At 49.3% G+C, this 18,981-nt stretch overlaps 3 protein-coding genes across 5 annotated transcripts; 1 reads left to right on the top strand and 2 right to left on the bottom strand.

Annotated features, from left to right (window-relative positions):
* The first annotated feature begins 378 nt into the window (after positions 1-378).
* LOC120667571 lies at positions 379-2,033 on the top strand. Its single transcript, XM_039947621.1, has 4 exons — positions 379-396; positions 934-1,145; positions 1,311-1,561; positions 2,005-2,033. Exons 1-4 carry the CDS (start codon positions 379-381, stop codon positions 2,031-2,033), a joined length of 510 nt encoding a protein of 169 aa, XP_039803555.1.
* A 1,399-nt stretch (positions 2,034-3,432) lies between these two features.
* LOC120664438 (probable esterase KAI2) lies at positions 3,433-8,045 on the bottom strand. Its single transcript, XM_039943680.1, has 2 exons — positions 7,632-8,045; positions 3,433-4,148 (listed from the first exon to the last, which is right to left on the bottom strand). The coding sequence occupies exons 1-2, from the start codon at positions 8,006-8,008 to the stop codon at positions 3,635-3,637; spliced, it is 891 nt and encodes a 296-aa protein (XP_039799614.1). The 5' UTR covers positions 8,009-8,045; the 3' UTR covers positions 3,433-3,634.
* Positions 8,046-12,974: 4,929 nt separating this feature from the next.
* Positions 12,975-15,802, bottom strand: LOC120664437. 3 transcript variants are annotated; one of them, XM_039943678.1, is made up of 4 exons: positions 15,397-15,801; positions 14,940-15,023; positions 13,915-14,619; positions 12,975-13,405 (listed from the first exon to the last, which is right to left on the bottom strand). In XM_039943678.1, the coding sequence occupies exons 3-4, from the start codon at positions 14,460-14,462 to the stop codon at positions 13,336-13,338; spliced, it is 618 nt and encodes a 205-aa protein (XP_039799612.1). In that variant the 5' UTR covers positions 14,463-14,619; positions 14,940-15,023; positions 15,397-15,801; the 3' UTR covers positions 12,975-13,335. The 3 variants fall into 3 exon arrangements, with proteins under 3 accessions (XP_039799612.1, XP_039799613.1, XP_039799611.1); XM_039943679.1 differs by lacking the exon at positions 14,940-15,023 and having other exon boundaries at positions 13,915-14,515; positions 15,397-15,802; XM_039943677.1 differs by lacking the exon at positions 14,940-15,023 and having other exon boundaries at positions 15,397-15,800.
* Between the last annotated feature and the right edge of the window lie 3,179 nt (positions 15,803-18,981).

Below are 18,981 nucleotides of genomic sequence, written 5' to 3'. Positions count from 1 at the left end.
ATGTTTAATGGTGAAGCGTAGAATTCTCTAGAGAAAAGATATTTGTATAATAGGATAAAGATGGAGAAAACTATAGAAATGTAGAAGAGTGTAGAAGGTGGACACATGACAACATCATATGAACTATGGAGTCCTATAAATAGGCATGTCCCCCTCCCCCTTGATGTACCATGACATGAGAGGTCTCAATTAGGAGATGACAAGGTTGTCATATAGTGTAGTGGTGTCATGGTAGGATAGCCACATAAAGAGTGTAAGTGTCCTCTCTTGTTGTATCATGTTGAGTTGTTTGAGTTCATTTGTAAGTGTTTGTCTCCAAGTTTCTAAGTACTTAGTGTATAAGTTCTGATCTGTCGTAGTCTGGCTCTGCCACCCGGGATGGGTTTGGACTTCATAGTAGGAAGGCTCTGCCTCCCGAAAGCCAGCTTCATCTATTGGTAGGTCTGCCATCCGGAAACGAGAAATAGGCTATGCCGACCATATCCACTAATTAGCTAGAAATTGAAAAGTCTAACCGTCCACTAATTAAAATTGAAAAGGCTAACCGGTCTCTCCACCCACCGGCTGATCCGCCTCCCCCTCTCTCGCGATTTCATGCAGCAGCACATTGAATAGAGAGGGAGAGGGCTGCCGCTGCGATTTCATTCCAAGCTCGCTCAGACCAATGAATCACCATCACTACATGCCATCGCGCTGCAGGCGTGTGCAGCGCGCTCGGCCAGCTCTATAAATTAGAGTTGCGCGAAGCGAGACGCTACGCTTCTTCATTGTTCCCTAGTAGCTACCGTGTACGGGCTAAGACTCCAGTTGTAGTTGTAGCGATGGCCATTCCTCCCCTCTTTCTCTCTTGCTGCTGCTCGTGGCCCTGGGGCCAACGACGCCCGGCTCGTCGCTGCCGTCCTCCTTGCCGTTGTGTAGGTTTGACTACACGAGTATGCGCTGCTCTCCTACCAGGAGATCCCGCCGCAGCTACCCACTCGATCCTGCTGTGATGGCTTGCTGTTCGTGGTCGACATCTGGCCGGAAGGCTTCGGCAAGGGCGGCGTCTGCTGCCTGTGCGAATACGTCGTGGCCAAACACCCCGATTTCGATCTCGCCGGCGCGTACCTGGCGTGCTGCGGGAAGGACGTGGATGCCGTCAAGATGTGGCGGGCTACCGATCCCACCGCAAGCAACTGCGATGGTAATAATAATATATATTAATCTCTCGGATCTTCTTGATTCATACGAGTCGTCCTATTGATCTCATGCAAGCATGATGCATAAAGTGTATATATGTGTGTGTGTGACTCGTTCTTCGTTCCGTGTAGATCCATGCGGGCTCGGCGCGCCGCCGCCACCCCCACCTCATTCTCCTTCTCCACCCGGCGGCGGCACAACGAAGTGGAAGCAGCAGACAGGGCCAGGCGCAGGGGCCATCGTCGCATCGTCCTTGGCGCTCTAGCCGGAGGCGCGCTACTCGGATGGTGCATCTACTACTTCTTCTTCAGCGCGGCAGCTAAGGAGCACAGGTCTCCTGATCCCAGCAACAGAGGCGCGGCCTCCGACGCAAGCCAGCAAGGTATGAATCATATCGTGACAGTACTTACCTCCTTCATTCTATTCCGCTCGAGGCTGTATAATTCATCATCATCATATATATATATATATATATATATATATATATATATATATATATATATATATATATATATATATATATATATATATATATATATATATATATATATATGGTGGTGCATGCAGGCGGTGTAGGTGGCGGTGGTGGAGTCCAGATGACCCGCCTGTCTTCAGCTCGGCGCTCCACGTCAACCCTTCTGGATTACTAGATAGCAATAGCAGGTTTACAGCTTAGCTAGGCTAGCTCTTATTAGTACCTGCTCCTATATCAGTTTGAATGTTGTTTAGAGTTGTTTCTGCTCTCTACGTCTGGTTAATGGCAAGTAGCTGAATGTAATGTTTGGTTTGTGCCATCTGTGGTCATCACGCATTGCGACCCGGCAGGTCAGCACGACCACGGCATGAGCCGGTAGCAGAACAACGGAGTCAGCAGTGTACTTGTCTTTCCAAGATCGAGATGCATCATGTATGGGCCCGGACACGACTTCATGTCTTCTGTACTGTTCCTGTTGCACAGCCACGCGCATTCCTATATATTTCAGCTTCATCATCATCATCCCCTAAGTAAATGGTTTTGGTAATCACTATTGGCCGTACCCGGCTAATATTTGGCATGGTTATCGTTCACTGTTGGACGACGGTTGTGACGAACATGCGATGATTGTGTCTGATTGTCATCATCAGTGTTCCCTGTTAATATTTCTACCAACGTATAGTTAGTGCTTGGACTCTCGGTTTGAGCCCATATAGCATTTCGTTTATCAGCGCATCGGATTCAGTAAGCAAATCTAGCAAAACTTTGGTATTGCTTGTAAGTATAGATTTCCAAATGGGTCGCCCGGCCCTAGCTCGATGTGACCCAGCCCGAAGCGGCCCGGTACTATCAGACCATCGGGCCTGATAGTGCCGTGCCCATCGGGCCATCGGGCTGAATTGGCGGCCCAGGCCCGACACTAAGGCCTTTTATAGTGCCGGGCCGGCACGGCGGCCCGATTGGCCCATCGGGCTCTGGCGGCCCATCGGTCGGCGACGGCCCATCGGGCGCGCGGAGGCGGCCGGGGCGGACGCGGCCGGGGCGGGCGGAGCGGCGGCGTTGGCCGGGGCGGAGGCGGCCGAGTCGGCGGCGGCCGTCGCGGGCGGTGGCCGGGGTCGGCGGCGGCCAGGGCGGAGGCGGCCGTCGCGGGCGGAGGCGGCCGTCGCGGGCGGAGGCGGCCGTCGCGGGCGGCGGCCGGCGCGGGGGTTGGACCGGGGTCGGTAGACGGGTGGCGTGCATGTGGAGGGTTGGAGGAGAGGGAGAGGCGGCTGGTGTGGGGTGGAGAAATTAGGGTTTGATGATTTTATATGTGGGTGGAGACGAGAAAAGAGGAGGTGGGCTGCTGGGCCATTAAATGACACGGGCCGCTATCGGGCAGGCCCATTATCGTGCCGTGCTTCGGGCTGGCACTATGGGCCGGAGTGGCGGCCCAGGCACTAACACCCCATCGTGCGGGGCTAGCCCGCGGCCCGATGGATCATGCCTAGGGTCGGGCTAGTGTCATGCTTCGGGCCGCCCATCGTGCCTGGCCCATTTGGAATTCTATACTTGTAAGTGCAGGTTTTCCATATTTATTTTGAGCTCAAATGTTTTACCTTTTTAAGCTAATTAACATCAAACATGATGCCAGGTTAGTTGCCTACAAACTTTGCACTTCTGCATTTCGGAAAATTCAGCGTTACCGTGATATGTCAGGTCACCTTCGTATTTCCTAAACAACAAGCATAGAAGCACTTGTCCTGTGGTTGGCCAAGAGGTATTTGAACGGCAAGTTGGAGTGAAGGTGCAGCAGGGACATTGAACTTCACAAATTTACATGGCCATCAAAATATAGGTCTCTGACCACCTTTTTTTCAAAAGCGTGCAACGCAACACACGGCGAGTACAAAGATCCATGCGTTCATTCAATTCATCAGGAAACCATCGTATCAAAGCGAGCGAGTCCCCGGCGGCGTCACCGGTCGCCTTCCTTTCCACCTGCTACGCCGCGATATCGATGCCACCGTCGGCCTCCTGCTCCTCCACGGCACCGCGCTCACCCTCGCCGCCGCCGCCGCCATGGCGCAGCATCACGCCCTCGAGTACGTCGAGCACCTGCTGGGGCGCGACGAGCTGCGGGAAGTGGCCCACCGAGTCGATGACCACCACGTCCGCCGCCGCGGCGCCCGTCATCCGGCGCCTCATGTACTCCGCCACGATCGGCGGCGCCGCGAAGTCCCCCGCCACCTGGACGATCGTGCACGGCGCGGTCACGGCGCCGAGGACCCCCCGCTGGTCGCCGAGGAAGATCATCCTGGCGACCTCCAGCGCCACGCCCGGGTGCATGGCCAGGAAGCTCGCCTCCACGGGCGGGACCGAGGCCGCGTCGCCCACGGCGTTGGGGACGAAGCCCTTCACCCACCCGCCGAAGTCCGACGACATGGAGTCCAGCATGCCGTCGATGCTCGCCCTCTCGAAGCCGCCCACGTAGCCTTCCTCCGGCGAGTTGATGTACCTGAGCAGTGGAGGATGGACGACACGTGTACCGTGTACGTGTAAGGATCAAATAAATTTTGTGAATGATGCTACGTGTATCTAGCTAGTAATAACCTACTGGCTAGCAATGGAAGAGACGGATGGCAGCGCAGTGGACGTGTTACGACATGGACTGTACATCAACTTGAATAAATGTTGCTTTGCACAAGACGGAACGATGTGAAAGGCAGGGCCATGAACTACCATAGGCACAACACAAGACTGCGGCGAACAAGACGTCAAGATCATCAATAGTATGCGTGTGCGTGGGTGATGCTTGTCCCTGAATGACTGAACTGAAATCTTCATCGCGATCCATTAGGTGGGTGGGCCACATTTCGGGGTGTTGTCTGCAGGGTATTAGTATAAATTTAATAATGAAATTTAGCTTTCCCGTTTTCTTCTCTCAGGTTTTTTTCCCGGTTTGTGCATTTCATTTTCTTTCTCACCCGTTTTCATTTAATTGATAAATAATGTTCAAAAAAAATTTGAAGGGACATACCCAGGATTGCATTCTCTGTTGGGACAGAGCAGTAAGCCGTGCTGCCTGGTTCCACCCATGTAAGTCATGCTTTGGTATGCAAAATTCTTTGAAAGTGGATTTTGACTATTAAGGACATCATTATCAGGTACAAATAAAATCTTTGCTGTTTTACAAGCAATTTCAATATCACTCTATCGATAAAACTTGTGCCCACTCAACACGCATATATATAATTCGATTAATTTTTGTCAAAAATTTTTTCCCTTTCTTCAAACAAAATATACACACTTCTTTTCGCGAAACTTTAAATATGTAGGCCGCTTCACATGGAGACAGGATAGATAGTATATGTATTGTTTGCGTCAGCGAAGGCTGCTGCTTAATTTCTAGAGGCTTCCCAGTCGCTGCAAAGACCGCGACTGGTGCATGGACAGACTGGTATATGCTGTGATGGAGAGACGTCGACAGGCCATACGTTGCAATTAAGGCTCTGTTTATCCCACCCCGTAAATGCAAAAAAGCCGTAAACGCATTTAAGTGAAAAGGAATCTTGCTAATTTGAAGTACTAAATGAAGTCTATGTACAAAACTTTTTGCATGGTTGGGCTGTAAATCGCGAGATGAATCTAATGAGCCTACTTAATACATGATTTGCAACAGTGATGCTACAGTAACCGTTAGCTAATTATTGCTTAATCATAGATTAATTAGCATCATTAGATTCGTCTCGCGATTTACAACCCATCTGTGCAAAAAATTTTATAAATAGACTTTATTTAGTACTTCAAATTGGCAAGATTCTCATGCAAAAATTTTTTGCGTTTACAGGTAAAATGGTAAAATGAACTAAACAGGCATCAAAAGGTAGGACGATGAAGATGGACCGAATTTTCATATTATGTCAGAACGCCTGGTTCTCATCAACTCCGTCCTCGATGGTATGTATGCCTGCCCACTTGATGTCTGCTTTGCTTCTTCCCGCTGGCACGGTCGCCGCCCTTGACAAGCGCTGCAGAGCTTTCTTGTGGTCTGGTGAAGACACCGTTCGCGGCTCACAGTGCCTGGTCGCCTGGGACAAAGTCTGCACATCCAAATGTGGCGCGGGAGGTCTTGGTGTCAAGCAGATCAGTGTCCAGAACGACTGCTTGTTGATAAAGCTCCGCCACCGCCTCCACCACCCCCTGGGGTCCTCCTGGGCCTCCAAGGTGCGCCCGCGCGTCGACATCCACACCCTGGAGGGCGACATGGACGGCACGCACTGGGACGGCCTCCGATCGCTGCTTCCCGCCTACCGGCAAATCACAAATGTGGCAGTCAATGACGGTGCCACCACTGCCTTCTGGGAGGACAATTGGACTGGGGGCGCCCCTCTCTGCACCACCTTCCCCGTGCTCTACAGCCATGTGGCGAAGCACGGCGCATCAGTCCAAGCAGTGGCACAACATGGCCTGGCTAGCTCCCTTGTGCCTCGCCTCAGTCCCCAGGCTAGAATCGAACTGCTCTCGGCCCAGAACATGCTCTCCACCTGGGCACCGACAGCCGGCACGGATGTGCGCAGTAGTCCGCTGGAAGCGGCTGGCCATCGCCTGGTGACCAGCATTCGGGAGACAAATGTGCACATTCCGGCTTCATATGGAAGAACCATGCCCCCCCCCCAAGGTTAAGTTCTTCGCCTGGTTGCTCCTCCAAAACCGCATTCAGTGCAAGGCCAACCTGAAGATGAAGAACGTCCTGGACTCTGATGTGTGCGAGCTGTGCAAGTGCTCCGTTGAGACGTCGTCTCATCTGATTTTTGGCTGTTCCATCACTCAAAGTTTCTGGCGCCACATGGGATGGGATCCGCTCCGCATTCCCCCTGCTGCCGACCTTTGGCAAATTGAAGCTCAAGCCGACACCCCGTCTCGGTCGCTACCCACCATGATCCTCCTCTGCTGCTGGAACTTGTGGCTGCACCGGCACGACGTGGTGTTCCGTCGACGAGACCCAAGCCTATGACAACTCCTCTTTTCCTGCCGTGAAGCTGCCGAGCTCTGGCGCTGGCGCCTGCCTCCTGCTCAGCGTAGTGATGTCGACTACTGGAGAATTCGTTTTGTCATGTAAACTCCCCCCACTCCTAGCTTGTGCTAACTTATTCCTGCAGTCATGCACTCTTTGTCATGAACTGCGCTTGTAACGGCTCCACGCCAAACCTTTCCATCACCGGTTAATCCGGCATCTATGGGAATCCAATTCAGGTGGGGACTCATCGTCCCCCCCGTGTTTACGTCAAAAAAAAATTATGTCAAAACGAAAGGACCTGCGTGCTTTAATTTTGACAAGTTTACTTTCATATATATCAGAAATTTGGCCTTGTTTAGTTCGTGAAAACTTTTGGGTTTTGGTACTGTAGTATTTTCATTGTTATTTAACAATTAATGTCTAATCATGGACTAATTAGGTTTAAAAGATTCATCTTGCTGTTTATAGTTAAATTGTGTAATTAACTACTTTTTAAACTGCATTTAATGCTCCATGCATGTGTCCGAAGATTTGATGTGATAGGTACTATAGGAAAATTTTTGGGAATAAACATGGCCAGCTATCTTCTTCATCGTCTACTAACTGTAGGCATCCTTGTTGGTTAGTGGCAGCTAGAGGCCGGAAGTTATGCATCCTCCTGTCTAATAAGACGTTCATATCATGCCCATGCATGCTTTGGTTGCAAGCACCCAAGAACTGAGTTGGCCCTTAACGAACTGGGCCAAAAAAAAATACCATCCCTTCAAAAATAAAAAGATTGAGCGGCGCGCCCGGCCGGAGGGGTAGCCTTGCGCCGGCGCCGCAACAAGTTTGCTTGATGGAGTGATGTGGTGTGGTGGATGGATCTCGCTGTGGCGCGAACACCACCACACCACCGCCCAACGCCTTGTGCACACACGATGCATGCACACGCATACGCACACGCACACGGCGGCGTGATATGTGGCTAGTTTAGCTGACCTGGGGGACGCGCAGAGGAGGACGAGGTGGGTGACGAGGTCGGGCCTACGGACGGACGCGATGCAGGCGGCCATGGCGGACATGGAGTGGCCCACCAGCACGGCGCCCCGCACCCCCTTGTCGTCCAGGAGCGCGATCAGGTCGTCGGCGAACCTCCCGAACGTGTACCGCCCCTCCTCTGCCTCCTGATGCTCAGCGCCGCCGCCGCCGCCGCCGCCGCCGCCGGTGAAGTCCCAGTCGAAGAGGATGACCCTGTTGCGCCGGGAGAGCGCGGGGACGAGCTTGTCCCAGAGCGCCTGGTTGGACCCGTAGCCGTGGGCGAGCACCACCGTGGCGTCGCCGCCGCCGACCTCCCGCACGTTGGCGAACCACCGCATTATTGCTTGCTTTGCTAGTTGGCTTGGGCTCACAGCAGCCAAGTCTCTCGGTCTGTGCCCGCTGGATAGCCGCGGTGTATTTATAGCGGCCGAGGAGGCCGCCCGGCGTGTCAGCGTGTGAAAAAAACAACAACCCAATAACCGACCGGAGCGGGCACCGGTTAATAATAAGCCTGCCTGCTGCCCCTGCTTGTTTTAATCGCTGCCCGTCGCTCTCAAGTTCGAGCAAGAAAAAAGAAAGGAAGCATCCATCCAAACGGCGGCGAGCGCTGCCGAGAGATTCCGCCACACTCCCCAGAAAGTGCTGCATTGTCGTGTAGCATCGCAGCACAACTGCCAACCACAAGCACTGGTTGCAGACTTGCAGTGGTAGCCGGTAGGTGCAAAGTCAGAAAAATCACAGGAAGAAGACTAGCTAGCTAGTGGCCCGTCATCGTCTGTCACCGGATTATTGGCTATGTTTAGTTCTCTATTTTGGAGTGCCAAAATACATTGTAGCACATTATAGTACTTTCGTTTATATTTGATAATTATTGTTCAATCATTAATTAATTAGATTCAAAACATTCGTCTCGTAAATTAGAACCAAACTGTACAATTAGTTTTTGATTTTATCTATATTTAGTACTCCATGCATGTACCGCAAGTTTGATTTGATGGAGAATTGTTTTTTTGGATTTTAAACTTTGGAGACAACTAAACACAGCCATTACCAATTTGCTTTTGTTTTTTGCGTCGAGAAACGAATTGCCCAACCCTGGCTGGCTCATGGTGGTTGATTTGGAGTAGTTATCAGCAACATCTGACGGCATCTTAACTGAATGCTTAACTTGCCTAATCTGAGGGGGTGTTTAGTTGGTGAAAAGTTTGGGTTTGAGTACTGTAGCACATTTCATTGTTATTTGATAATTAATATCCAATCATGAATTAATTAGGCTTAGAAGATTCATCTCATCCTAATCAATTAAACTATGTAATTAGTTAATTTTTTTAACTGCATTTAATGCTCCATGCATGCGTCTGAAAATTCGATGTGATGGATACTGCACAAATTTTTTTGGGAACTAAACGCTGCCTGAATATCTATCTGGTTGCTATATATTTCTGCAGAGAAATAGGCACATCAGAGATCCATGGCTGCTGTCTTCTAGTATCTGTTATGTGTTCATATAAGAGTGTGAGTTTTTTTTATTTAGAAATGAAAAAGGAAAACGTCAGATGTACGAGTCTTGTTTTCTCCAAAAAAAGAAAAAAGGAAAACGAACACCGATGGAGATAAGAGGATAAGCAAGAAACAGAGCTTGAAAGCTCAGTCATTAGCACAACGTAGCTAGGCTGCAACAACAACAAGGTTTGATGTGCGAGGGAGAGCCACAAAAACTAGACTAGCAAGCTAACGGCTGGCCACAAGATGTATGCATTTCAACAGATCCGGCCGTCTGCCTCAGGCATATGTCACAAGTGGCCAAATTGTTGTCTACCATACCATATATCCATCAAATGCCTCCAAAACTTAACTTTTCGTTGCATTAACAATTGGTCCCGGCCGGCCTTTAATTTTTGTCGCTGTCACATGAGTCACGGCAACTCGTGACAGCGTGACGTTTCCAGGATGTCTTAATTAACCCAATCAGTCTAATTTCTATTGCAGATTACTTTGTGTACGCTAAGTTGATTACTTGATTTGTGTCCAAAAATTGTGTGTGTGTGTGGGGGGGGGGGGCTATATTTTATAAAGGGAGAAGTCCGATTTACACCCTCGAACTATCGCAAAAATTCGATTTTCAACTTTCAACTACAAAACCAAATAATATAGGTCATCCAACTGTTGAAATCTGGCAAATTTAGCTCTTGGGGTGGTTTGCATTTTTCTAAAGAAAATAAAAATATCTAATTAGATCTAAAAAAATCAAAACTAATTCATTTTAAGTCAGAAAAATATGAAAGTAGTACCAAAATTTTGCTAAAAAATGTTACCTATCTATTATTACTCCATTTGATCTTATTTATTCAAAAATCATAGTTATAACTACAAGCAAACAAATATTATGTGTATAAAAAATTAGATTTGAATAATTGAAAAGTATTGTGCTAATAGATAGGTTACATTTTTAGAAAACTTTTAATGCCCATTTCATAATTTTTTGATTTAAAATGAATTACTTATGAATTTTTTATTTAAAAATTGAATATTTTAATTCTCACAAAATGAAAAATCACCTTCAAAACCACCTAAAGGGCTAAATTTATCCGGTTTGAATAGTTGGATGGTCTCTGTTATCCGGTTTCGTAGTTGAAGGTGGAAAATTGTACTTTTGTGACGGTTTAAAGGTGTAAACTAGACTTTTCCCTTTTATAAATGTCGCTCGAGGACAGTATGACTCCAAACAGTGTTTAGAAGACCATGTACAATGTCCAAATAAACACCACATGCTTAGGTATTTGTTACTTGAGAGAGTATATATATACTAACTTTGTTTGAGAAGGGGCTAAAAGTCAAAGCAAACGGTAAAGACAATCCGGATCATCGGTAAGTATAGGATTGTTGTTTACGGACTGCCTTTAAGATAATAGATAAAAAAACTATAAAAAGATGGTGGGGACTGATTGTTGGATTGTAGAATATGAAATGCTCGATTATAGGTTTTAAGAAAAAAATATTGATGTTTGTTTCAGCTAGAGTTTTTAAATGCCACGATCCCTGGTCTAAAGATGCAACAAACAGGGCCATCATTTTCGAAAATGCCGGTGTTATTATCTTATATATTCTAATAGGGAGAAGTCCATTTTACTCCTCCGAACTATCACAGAAGTCCGATTTTCAACCTTTAACTACAAAACCGGATAACATAGGTCATCCAACTGTCAAAACCGTGCAAATTGGACCTTGGGGTGGTTTCCAAGGTGATTTTACATTTTTTGAGAATTAAAAATATTCAAATTTAAACTTAAATATTCATAAGTAATTCATTTTAGATCAAAAAAAATATGAAAGGGGTATCAAAAGTTTTCTAAAAATGTAACCTATCTACAGCCATGATACATCTCTGTAATTCAGATCAAAATTTTTTATTTTTATAATATTTGTTTGCTGTTAGTTAAGCCTATTATTTTTGAATAACTAAGCTTCAAATAGAGCAATAATAGATATGTCAAATTTTTGAAAATTTTTTATACTAGTTTCATATTTTTCTGATTTAAAATAAATTATATTTTATTTTTTTAGATCTAATTAGAATTTTTAACCTTTTTTAAAAATACAAACCACCTTGAAAACCACCCCAAGGTTCAAATTTGCATGGTTTCGATAGTTGAATGGCCTATATTATCCGGTTTTGTAGTTGAAGGTTGAAAATCAGACTTCTGCGATAGTTCGAGGGTGTAATTCGGACTTTTCCCATTCTAATATTCTTCCTAAAAAATATTCTCATTCAATACATAACTATTTGCATTAAGATATACTACCTCAGTTACAAATTGTATATCGTTTTGGCAAATCTAGATGCATAGATGTTGCTTATGTATTTAGACGTATCATATATTTAGATGCATATCAAATATATATTTAGATCTGGCAAAATGATCTACAATTCAAGGACATAGTATAACGCATGTATTTTCAAATATCGGCTGTTCGGCACCCGGCCCATCAAAGCTCCTGTCCTTCGGTCAGCTTGGATGCATGCCCGTCCCATTGGCTCAGCAACTTGAGGGTAAAGCAATCAAGCAAGCGAATTCGCCATCCCTCTTTCGTCTTGAATCACCGTGTCAACCTCGTGCCTACGCAGGCACAGGATCCGCAGGAGAATGGGTGCGCGTTGCTGTCGAGCAACTGTTGCAGCGATCTAGATAGGCGTCCGTACGCGCGTGCCGGGGACATGTGCCGGCGCTCCATTCGCTGGATGTCTGGATCCAACTAGCCCGGAAAGAGAAGGGGATCCATCGCGTTGACGCCTGCGCCCGCGGGCTGGTAGGAGGTGTCTGGCACGAATAGGAGCACAGCAACGCGGCGGGTGTGCACGGGCGCGCGCAGTTATTTGACGGCGCTGCCGCTGGGACCCGACGAGAAGGAAAGAGAGGGAGGCGGCGCCGGCGCCAGCGGCGTGCACGTGGTTTCCCTCTCTTCCTCGCGGTCCAACCTCTCCACCAGCAACGGCACGAGTGGTGTGTCTCTGTTGCCGGCTTGCCGCCTGCTTTCATTATCGGCAGGTCTGGCAGCAGCAGCAGTAAGTACTCCATGTGGCTTGGAGAGCATGGATACAGGTTAACAACACGAGGCCACAATAATCGGTGGTAATGAACTAATTGTAGTACGCTTAATAGTGTACGCTAACGATACCCATCGATGCGCACCGCACCTCCCGCGCAGGCTCTCCAGTGTTCTGCGCGACGTGACAACGTTCTAGAGAGGCAATCTTCTCGAACCACAGAATGGTAACTGGGCAGGGGTGAGCCAGCAGCCAGCAGGTTATATGAATCGGCTAGATATGTCCGCATGGGAATCCCACTGACAGCTACTGGGTGTGAAATGAACTGCGTGGTGTGTCTACATGTGCACTATTCAATCACTGCTTTCACAAATGACAGGTTCGGTGGGGGAGAGTAATCTTCTGTGCTACAACTACAAGAGATCTGGTTGTACATATACGGCTTGCCAATTCACAAGGCTAAGCAAATTTGATTAGCTATGGGCGCCAAATTTATCCTCAAACATCGAACACCTATGCCTCTTAAAATTAAGATCACACTGTACAAGGTTGGTGAACTAGTGCGTGCAAGTTGTTCATATTTAGCTACACCTCTTTCTCCCTCTCAAAAAAAAAGGGTACACCTCTTTCTCCGGTGTCTCACATTAGTATCTATCTATAAACTCTAATGCCATGGCACGCACCTTGATTTGGTCCTACTAGAGCCCAAGGATAGTCGTAGCACGCACGTGACCTTTGCAGATCAGCTATACCACCTGTTCATCTCATGCCGCGGCATAATCATATATCAACAGAAAAAACAGAACGGTAGCAAGATAACAATACAACATCCTCAGCCACTACTGAATGAACGAGACGTTACATAAACTCAAAGATGAAAAGTAATAAACGACTGCAAAATTGTAGCCCTAGACATTATGTGCACTAACTCAACATGAGAACCAAAGTATTACAAAATAATAATATGTCCCCAAAATCCTCCTTGAGTATCAGTTTGGCTTGATTGCCACAAAGCCAGCAGCTGTGCATCTTCATCTTGTCGTGATCAGGCCAACCAGAGCTTCAACATCCCGTGGGCCACTCCACTGTCTTGGCCAAGCCACTTTGCAGACGCCAAGATTACTGAATCACACACTCGCATTTCCTGAAACCCTCATTTTCTAGATCATCTTCAGACAGGCCATCATCGCTGTTTAAACATAAATCAATCATCAATGATCAGACAGTAACACATAAAAAATAATACCAACAAGGAAAGCAGAATAAATAGGACATGTCCAGAGAGCTCCTACTTGGAAATATGAGAAAAACAACATCATTGTACCGCAAATTCAGTATCTAAAAGAATGAGAGATTTTGAACAAGGATGGCAGAAAAAGATCATTTGTGTCAATGCCAGCAACCAAATATTTTTAGTCTCATAGGAAAAGAATCATATTTAAGAGTGCCATTCAATTACACAAGCAGGTAAGAAACAAATAGTTCAGCCAAGAAAAAAACTACAGATGAAAGCTGAGTTACTTGATATTGTACCCAAGCTTGCTTTGATGAGCTAGAGCAGGCATATTTTGGTGACTGCCACACATCAAGGAAAGGTACTAGTACATACTATGATGAACATGAAATTGATGACGCAAGCAACTAAGGTGACAGAGGCAAGGAAAAGTTCAGATTCTAGAAGCAATGACAAAACATTACCTGACTTCGAATTCTCTTATCTCGAAAAGTTCCTTCCCACATGTGTCAGTCCACTGAACTTTTCTCCGCTCCATACCAGATCTCAAGGTTTGCACCTCCTCCAGTGACTCGCGCGGCTCCACACTACAACTTAATGTTGAACGCTCTGAAGAATCCCTTCTCAGGTTGTTCTTAAGACAACCTTTTCTCCCACTTCCATTGATGGAACCATTAGTTGTTGCAGTCCCAGTTGATGAGCTGGATGGTGGTTCTGAAGAACTCCCTGGGATGTTACTTGAACCCAATTTTGGTGGAGATGCCCCCACAAGCTTAGCAGGCGTGCAGCCAAAGCAGATAAAGGAAGCACATTTACCAGGAACATCATTTTTCCCTGAAGGCACTGGGCATTCATGCTCAGCTTCTTGACCTACTAGTCGGTAATGACTGCATGGAGATCCATTGTCGTGCTTCTCTTCACTTTTCCGTCCAAGCAGCAAGAGAGCAAGGCCATGACTATATCCTGATGCTGATGATGAGAAAAACCCTCCTCCCTCCACGGCCAGTAGCATTTCAGCTGCTCATCCAGCCACCATGAACTGAATCTGTGCAGGTTGCTGCAAATCTGATGCAGAACACCAAAGGGCCAAAATGGTATAAACTGAATACGATGTCGATTATCTTCAACTGCTAATTTGACGTCACACAAAAAGGTTCTCAAGAAGCATGCTGCAGTATCAATAAAACATGCATTAGAGTCAATGATCACAGGATCAGCAAAGCAATGTGTCGTGGGTAAAATCTTCATTGGCCTGATAGTGATCTAGTTTCAGCACAGGTCCGCAATAAAGGGCCAGGACATTTGTTGAGAGAATTTTAAGATAAAATGCCAACCAACATACTGTTTTGTAAGAAGCATGATTATTGGTTGCCATTTGCAGTTGCTAATGGTCTTCCTCACTAGAATATGCTCGGACCTAGTGCTCACTGACTATGTGAACCATTTACACTGTCACCAAACATGACGAATAAATGATACAGTCACTAACCATAGCACTAGTATCTTGATTTGTCTCGTGATGCTGCAACAAGACTGAAAGTCCAGAACCATCATTCAAACTTGGAGGTATGTCCTATAAAAACAGGAGCTGTAGTAGTACCAGAAGCATTGAGATTCCTAATCTAAGTCCAAATTACATGGCCACGCAACAAGCAAGATCCTATTGTCTCCTCGAAATTTGCGGGGAGAAGAGGAGGCGGCATTTTGCACAGATCTACAATGAGGCTACAGGAGTGGACTTATGACATGGGGGATTTTTACGAAAAATAAAGTAGTGGCTACTAGTAATCTTGCATACAGCAAAGTGGCTGCACTGCCCTATGCAAACAACGGGAGGTTTGGATTTGATGGCTCATCGCAAGCAAACGAAACGTCCCTATTCTGCAGAGAGAAGTCAAAACTGGAGCAAGCTCCTGATGGAAGCAAGCATGGGATGGTTCCCTTACCGAGAAGACGACGAAGGAATGAGACCAGGCAGAGGTCCGTGCGGATCTGCTGCCCACGGCAGGCGAGGGGAGGAAGAGCTCCTTCCTCCGATCCAGGGTGGCTTGGCTGGCTTGTATCAGTGTGGAATGAGGCCTGGAGGGGTTGCTTGCGCGGACGGCGGAGAGGATCCGACGAATGCGGCTGGCAGCCAAGCCGGAGACTGCGGGAAGCAGCCGCCTCGCCTCGAGAAGGGGACCGGGAAGACCGAGCCGAGCTCGCTCCTGGAGGGATCAGGGGATTCTCAGGGACGAAATGGAGGTGGCGGAAGAAGAGAGAGGAGGGAGGAGGAGAAAAGGAAAAGCGAGAATAAACAAATGGATAAAAATAAGAGAAAGTTGGAGGGGTGTGCAGGAAAAGAGGCGCGAGAGAGTGGACTAGACTGTTGATGAGAGCAAGGATACAGTAGTATTCGCCCGGTGCCGGCGGACCTAGTGGCCATTAATACATATTAACACATTGCAGTGACACAAATCAGCCATTTCACCGGACCTAGGCCATGTTTGGATGGAGAGGTAAAAGGGGTAAAAATATCTACTTTTTACCTCAAACATCCAAACAAGGGGTAAAAACTGTTGGGATAAATGTTTTACCTCACAATTTTCCGTTACCCCATCTTGGGTGTCAAATTGGGGTAAATTTTGTCTTGGACCCACCAAAAAGTAGATCCATTATTGTCCTGTCCGCCCACCTCCCGCGGCGCCCGTCCCGCATCCGCCCCCCTCCCGCGGCGCCTGTCCCGCATCCGCCTCCCTCCCGCGCCGCCCGTCCCGCATCCGCCCCCCTCCCGCGCCGCCCGTCCCGCATCCGCCCCCCTCCCGCGCCGCCCGTCCCGCATCCGCCCCCCTCCCGCGCCGCCGCCCCCCTCCCGCGCCGCCCGTCCCGCATCCGCCCCCCTCCCGCGCCGCCGCCCCCCTCCCGCGGCGCCCGTCCCCCGCATCCGCCCCCGTCCCGCGCCGCCCGTCCCGCATCCGCCCCCTCCCGCGCCGCCCGTCCCGCATCCGCCCCCCTCCGCGCCGCCCGTCCCGCATCCGCCCCCTCCCGCGCGCGCCCCCCCCTCCCGCGGCGCCGTCCCGCATCCGCCCCCGTCCCGCGCCGCCCGTCCCGCATCCGCCCCCCCTCCCGCGCTGCCCGTCTCCCCAGATCCTCCGCCACCCCCCTCCCGCACCACCGCCCGTCTCCACAGATCCACCGCCACCGCCCCCCTCCCGCACCACCGCCCGTCTCCACAGATCCACCGCCACCGTCCCCCTCCCGCGCATCGGCCGTCCGCTCCTGCAGCCCATCGCCGTCCACGCGGACCCCGATCTCGGTCCGCCCGAGGTCCGGATCCACGGCCGCCGGCCCCGACCGCGACGTGCTCCTCCGCACCGGCGACCGTCTCCGCGCCTTCGCCGGCTCCCTCAACCTCCCATTCCGCAGCTCGCCGCCGACCCAGCCACGGAGCTGGAGCTGCACCCGGACGAGACGCTGGCCGTCAACCCGGCGAGGTCGCGGGCTCGCGGCGTTCTTGAACTCTTGTGTCTGTGGTTCTGCTCATCCCCTTGGCTGCTGCTGTTGGCGCCATCCCCCTGGCAGCCTAACTACCTGACCATTAAATGTTATTTGTAGCCATATTTACCCCTAATCCAAACACCTTTATGGGGTAAATTTGTTGGGGGAAAATGGTTGGAATCAAACATTTGCCTTGGGGCAAATTTACCCCTCCACATCCAAACACGGCCCTAGTGGCCATTAATACATATTAACACATTGCAGTGACACAAATCAGCCATTTCACCGGCTCCGAGCGGGCGATGTGCTAGGCGCTCGCTTCATCTTTCACTCTCCGCCACATTGGCTTCCAGCCGGCACTCCGTTGGTTATTTTAAGGGGCCGTTTAATTCCCAAACAAAAATATTTTAGGTGTCACGTCAACTGTTTGACCAGATGTCGGAAGGGTTTTTTGGATATTAATTAAAAAACTAATTTCAGAACTCACTTGGAAACCGCGAGACGAATTTTTTGAGACCTTTGACCGCATCATTAGCACATGTGGGTTAATGTAGCACTTATGGCTAATTATGCACTAATTAGGCTCAAAAGATTTGTCTCGTCGTGTACATATAAACTGTGTAATTAATTTTATTGTCTAATTATATTTATAATTATATTTAGTACTCTATGTATGTGTCCAAAAAGAAAAATACAAATTTCGAGGTGAAAATTTTTTGGAACTAAACGCCCCTTACTCTGAAGCGGAGAGAGAGAGGCCAGCCGGCACTGCAGGGTGCAGGCGGCTTTGGGAATAAACGTGGACCGTGCGTGCCACTGCACGGTGGGCCCGGAGGAAAGCGGGGCGGGCATGTGGGTCACGGCCCGTCCCGTCCCGCGCGCTGTGGTGGACTGGTGGTGGTGGTGGGTGGACGGGCTGCTGGGTCGGTGGGGTGGGGGACTCGGATCGCGAGGGGGTTCGAGTTTGACGCGGCCGCGGCCTGCCGGGGCGTTGGATTCGCGAGCGGGTGGCCGGGTGGGGACGGCCCGCGATCGCCGGCTTTCAGCTTTGATCGCCGCCGCCTCAACAACTCCCGCTCCAGCAGGTTTGGTGGGTATAGAGCTGTAAATCTGGGCCGTGCTTAATGGGCTGTCACGAGCACGGCCCGAAAACCTGGGCACGAAGCCCGGCCCAGCACGAAAACAACTGGGCCATGCTGGCACGGCACGAAGGGCAGGCTGGGCCGTGCCTGAGATTTCGGCCCATCGTGCCGCCCGGCACGGCACGGTGTACTGGGCCGTGCCTGGGCCGGCCCGGCACGAAAAAGCATGGGAAAAGCCCGCCCTCGGCCAGATTACTGCCCAACACCCCAACCCCCAAATCTCTTGGCTCAGTACCAACCTAACCCTACTCGCTCTCCCCTCCATCGAGCCACATCGGCGCAGGCGGCGGCGACGGCGATGCACAGCGGCACCGGCGGCGACCAGGGGCGTCGGGCGGGCGCATGGCGGATCCAGGCCTCCAGGTACGTCGTCGACCGGCTTCAAGTACAGGGAGGAAGGGACGTCGTCGAGCGTGCATCCAGGGAGGCAAGAAGCCCTCGACGGCCGCCGCCCACCGTCGACGCCTCGAGTGGTCGAGCCCTCGACAGGCGCCGCCCGCCGCAAGCGGATGGAGCAGGATCCGCAAGCGGTGCTGTCAAGGATCCGCACACAGGACCACACACGGCGCCGGCCTGACAGGCAGGCCCGATTACTATCCTACATCCTGCTTAGTTATCGACTATATTTGGTTAATTGCTGAAACTTTTTCTAAGCACAGGTTAGTTATCCTACATCCTGCTTAGTTCCCCTCAAATTGTCTTTGTCTTTGTTTTTAATAGTCTATCATTTGCTTTGTGATCATTATTTTGATGTGAGAAAAGAGTTGAATACAGAATTGTATGTTTTTAAATGGAACTGAGTGATGTATTTGTTGAGACTTATTATGCCATGATTTACTGATTGAGAATATGGAAAAAAAAACCTTTCAAATGGTGGTATTCATGATCTGTGGGCCGTGCTTGGGCTGGCAC

This window comes from Panicum virgatum, chromosome 3N, assembly GCF_016808335.1.
Source record: "Panicum virgatum strain AP13 chromosome 3N, P.virgatum_v5, whole genome shotgun sequence".
In the NCBI taxonomy this organism is placed as follows: Eukaryota; Viridiplantae; Streptophyta; class Magnoliopsida; order Poales; family Poaceae; genus Panicum; species Panicum virgatum.
This window is presented reverse-complemented; position numbering and strand designations above follow the sequence as displayed.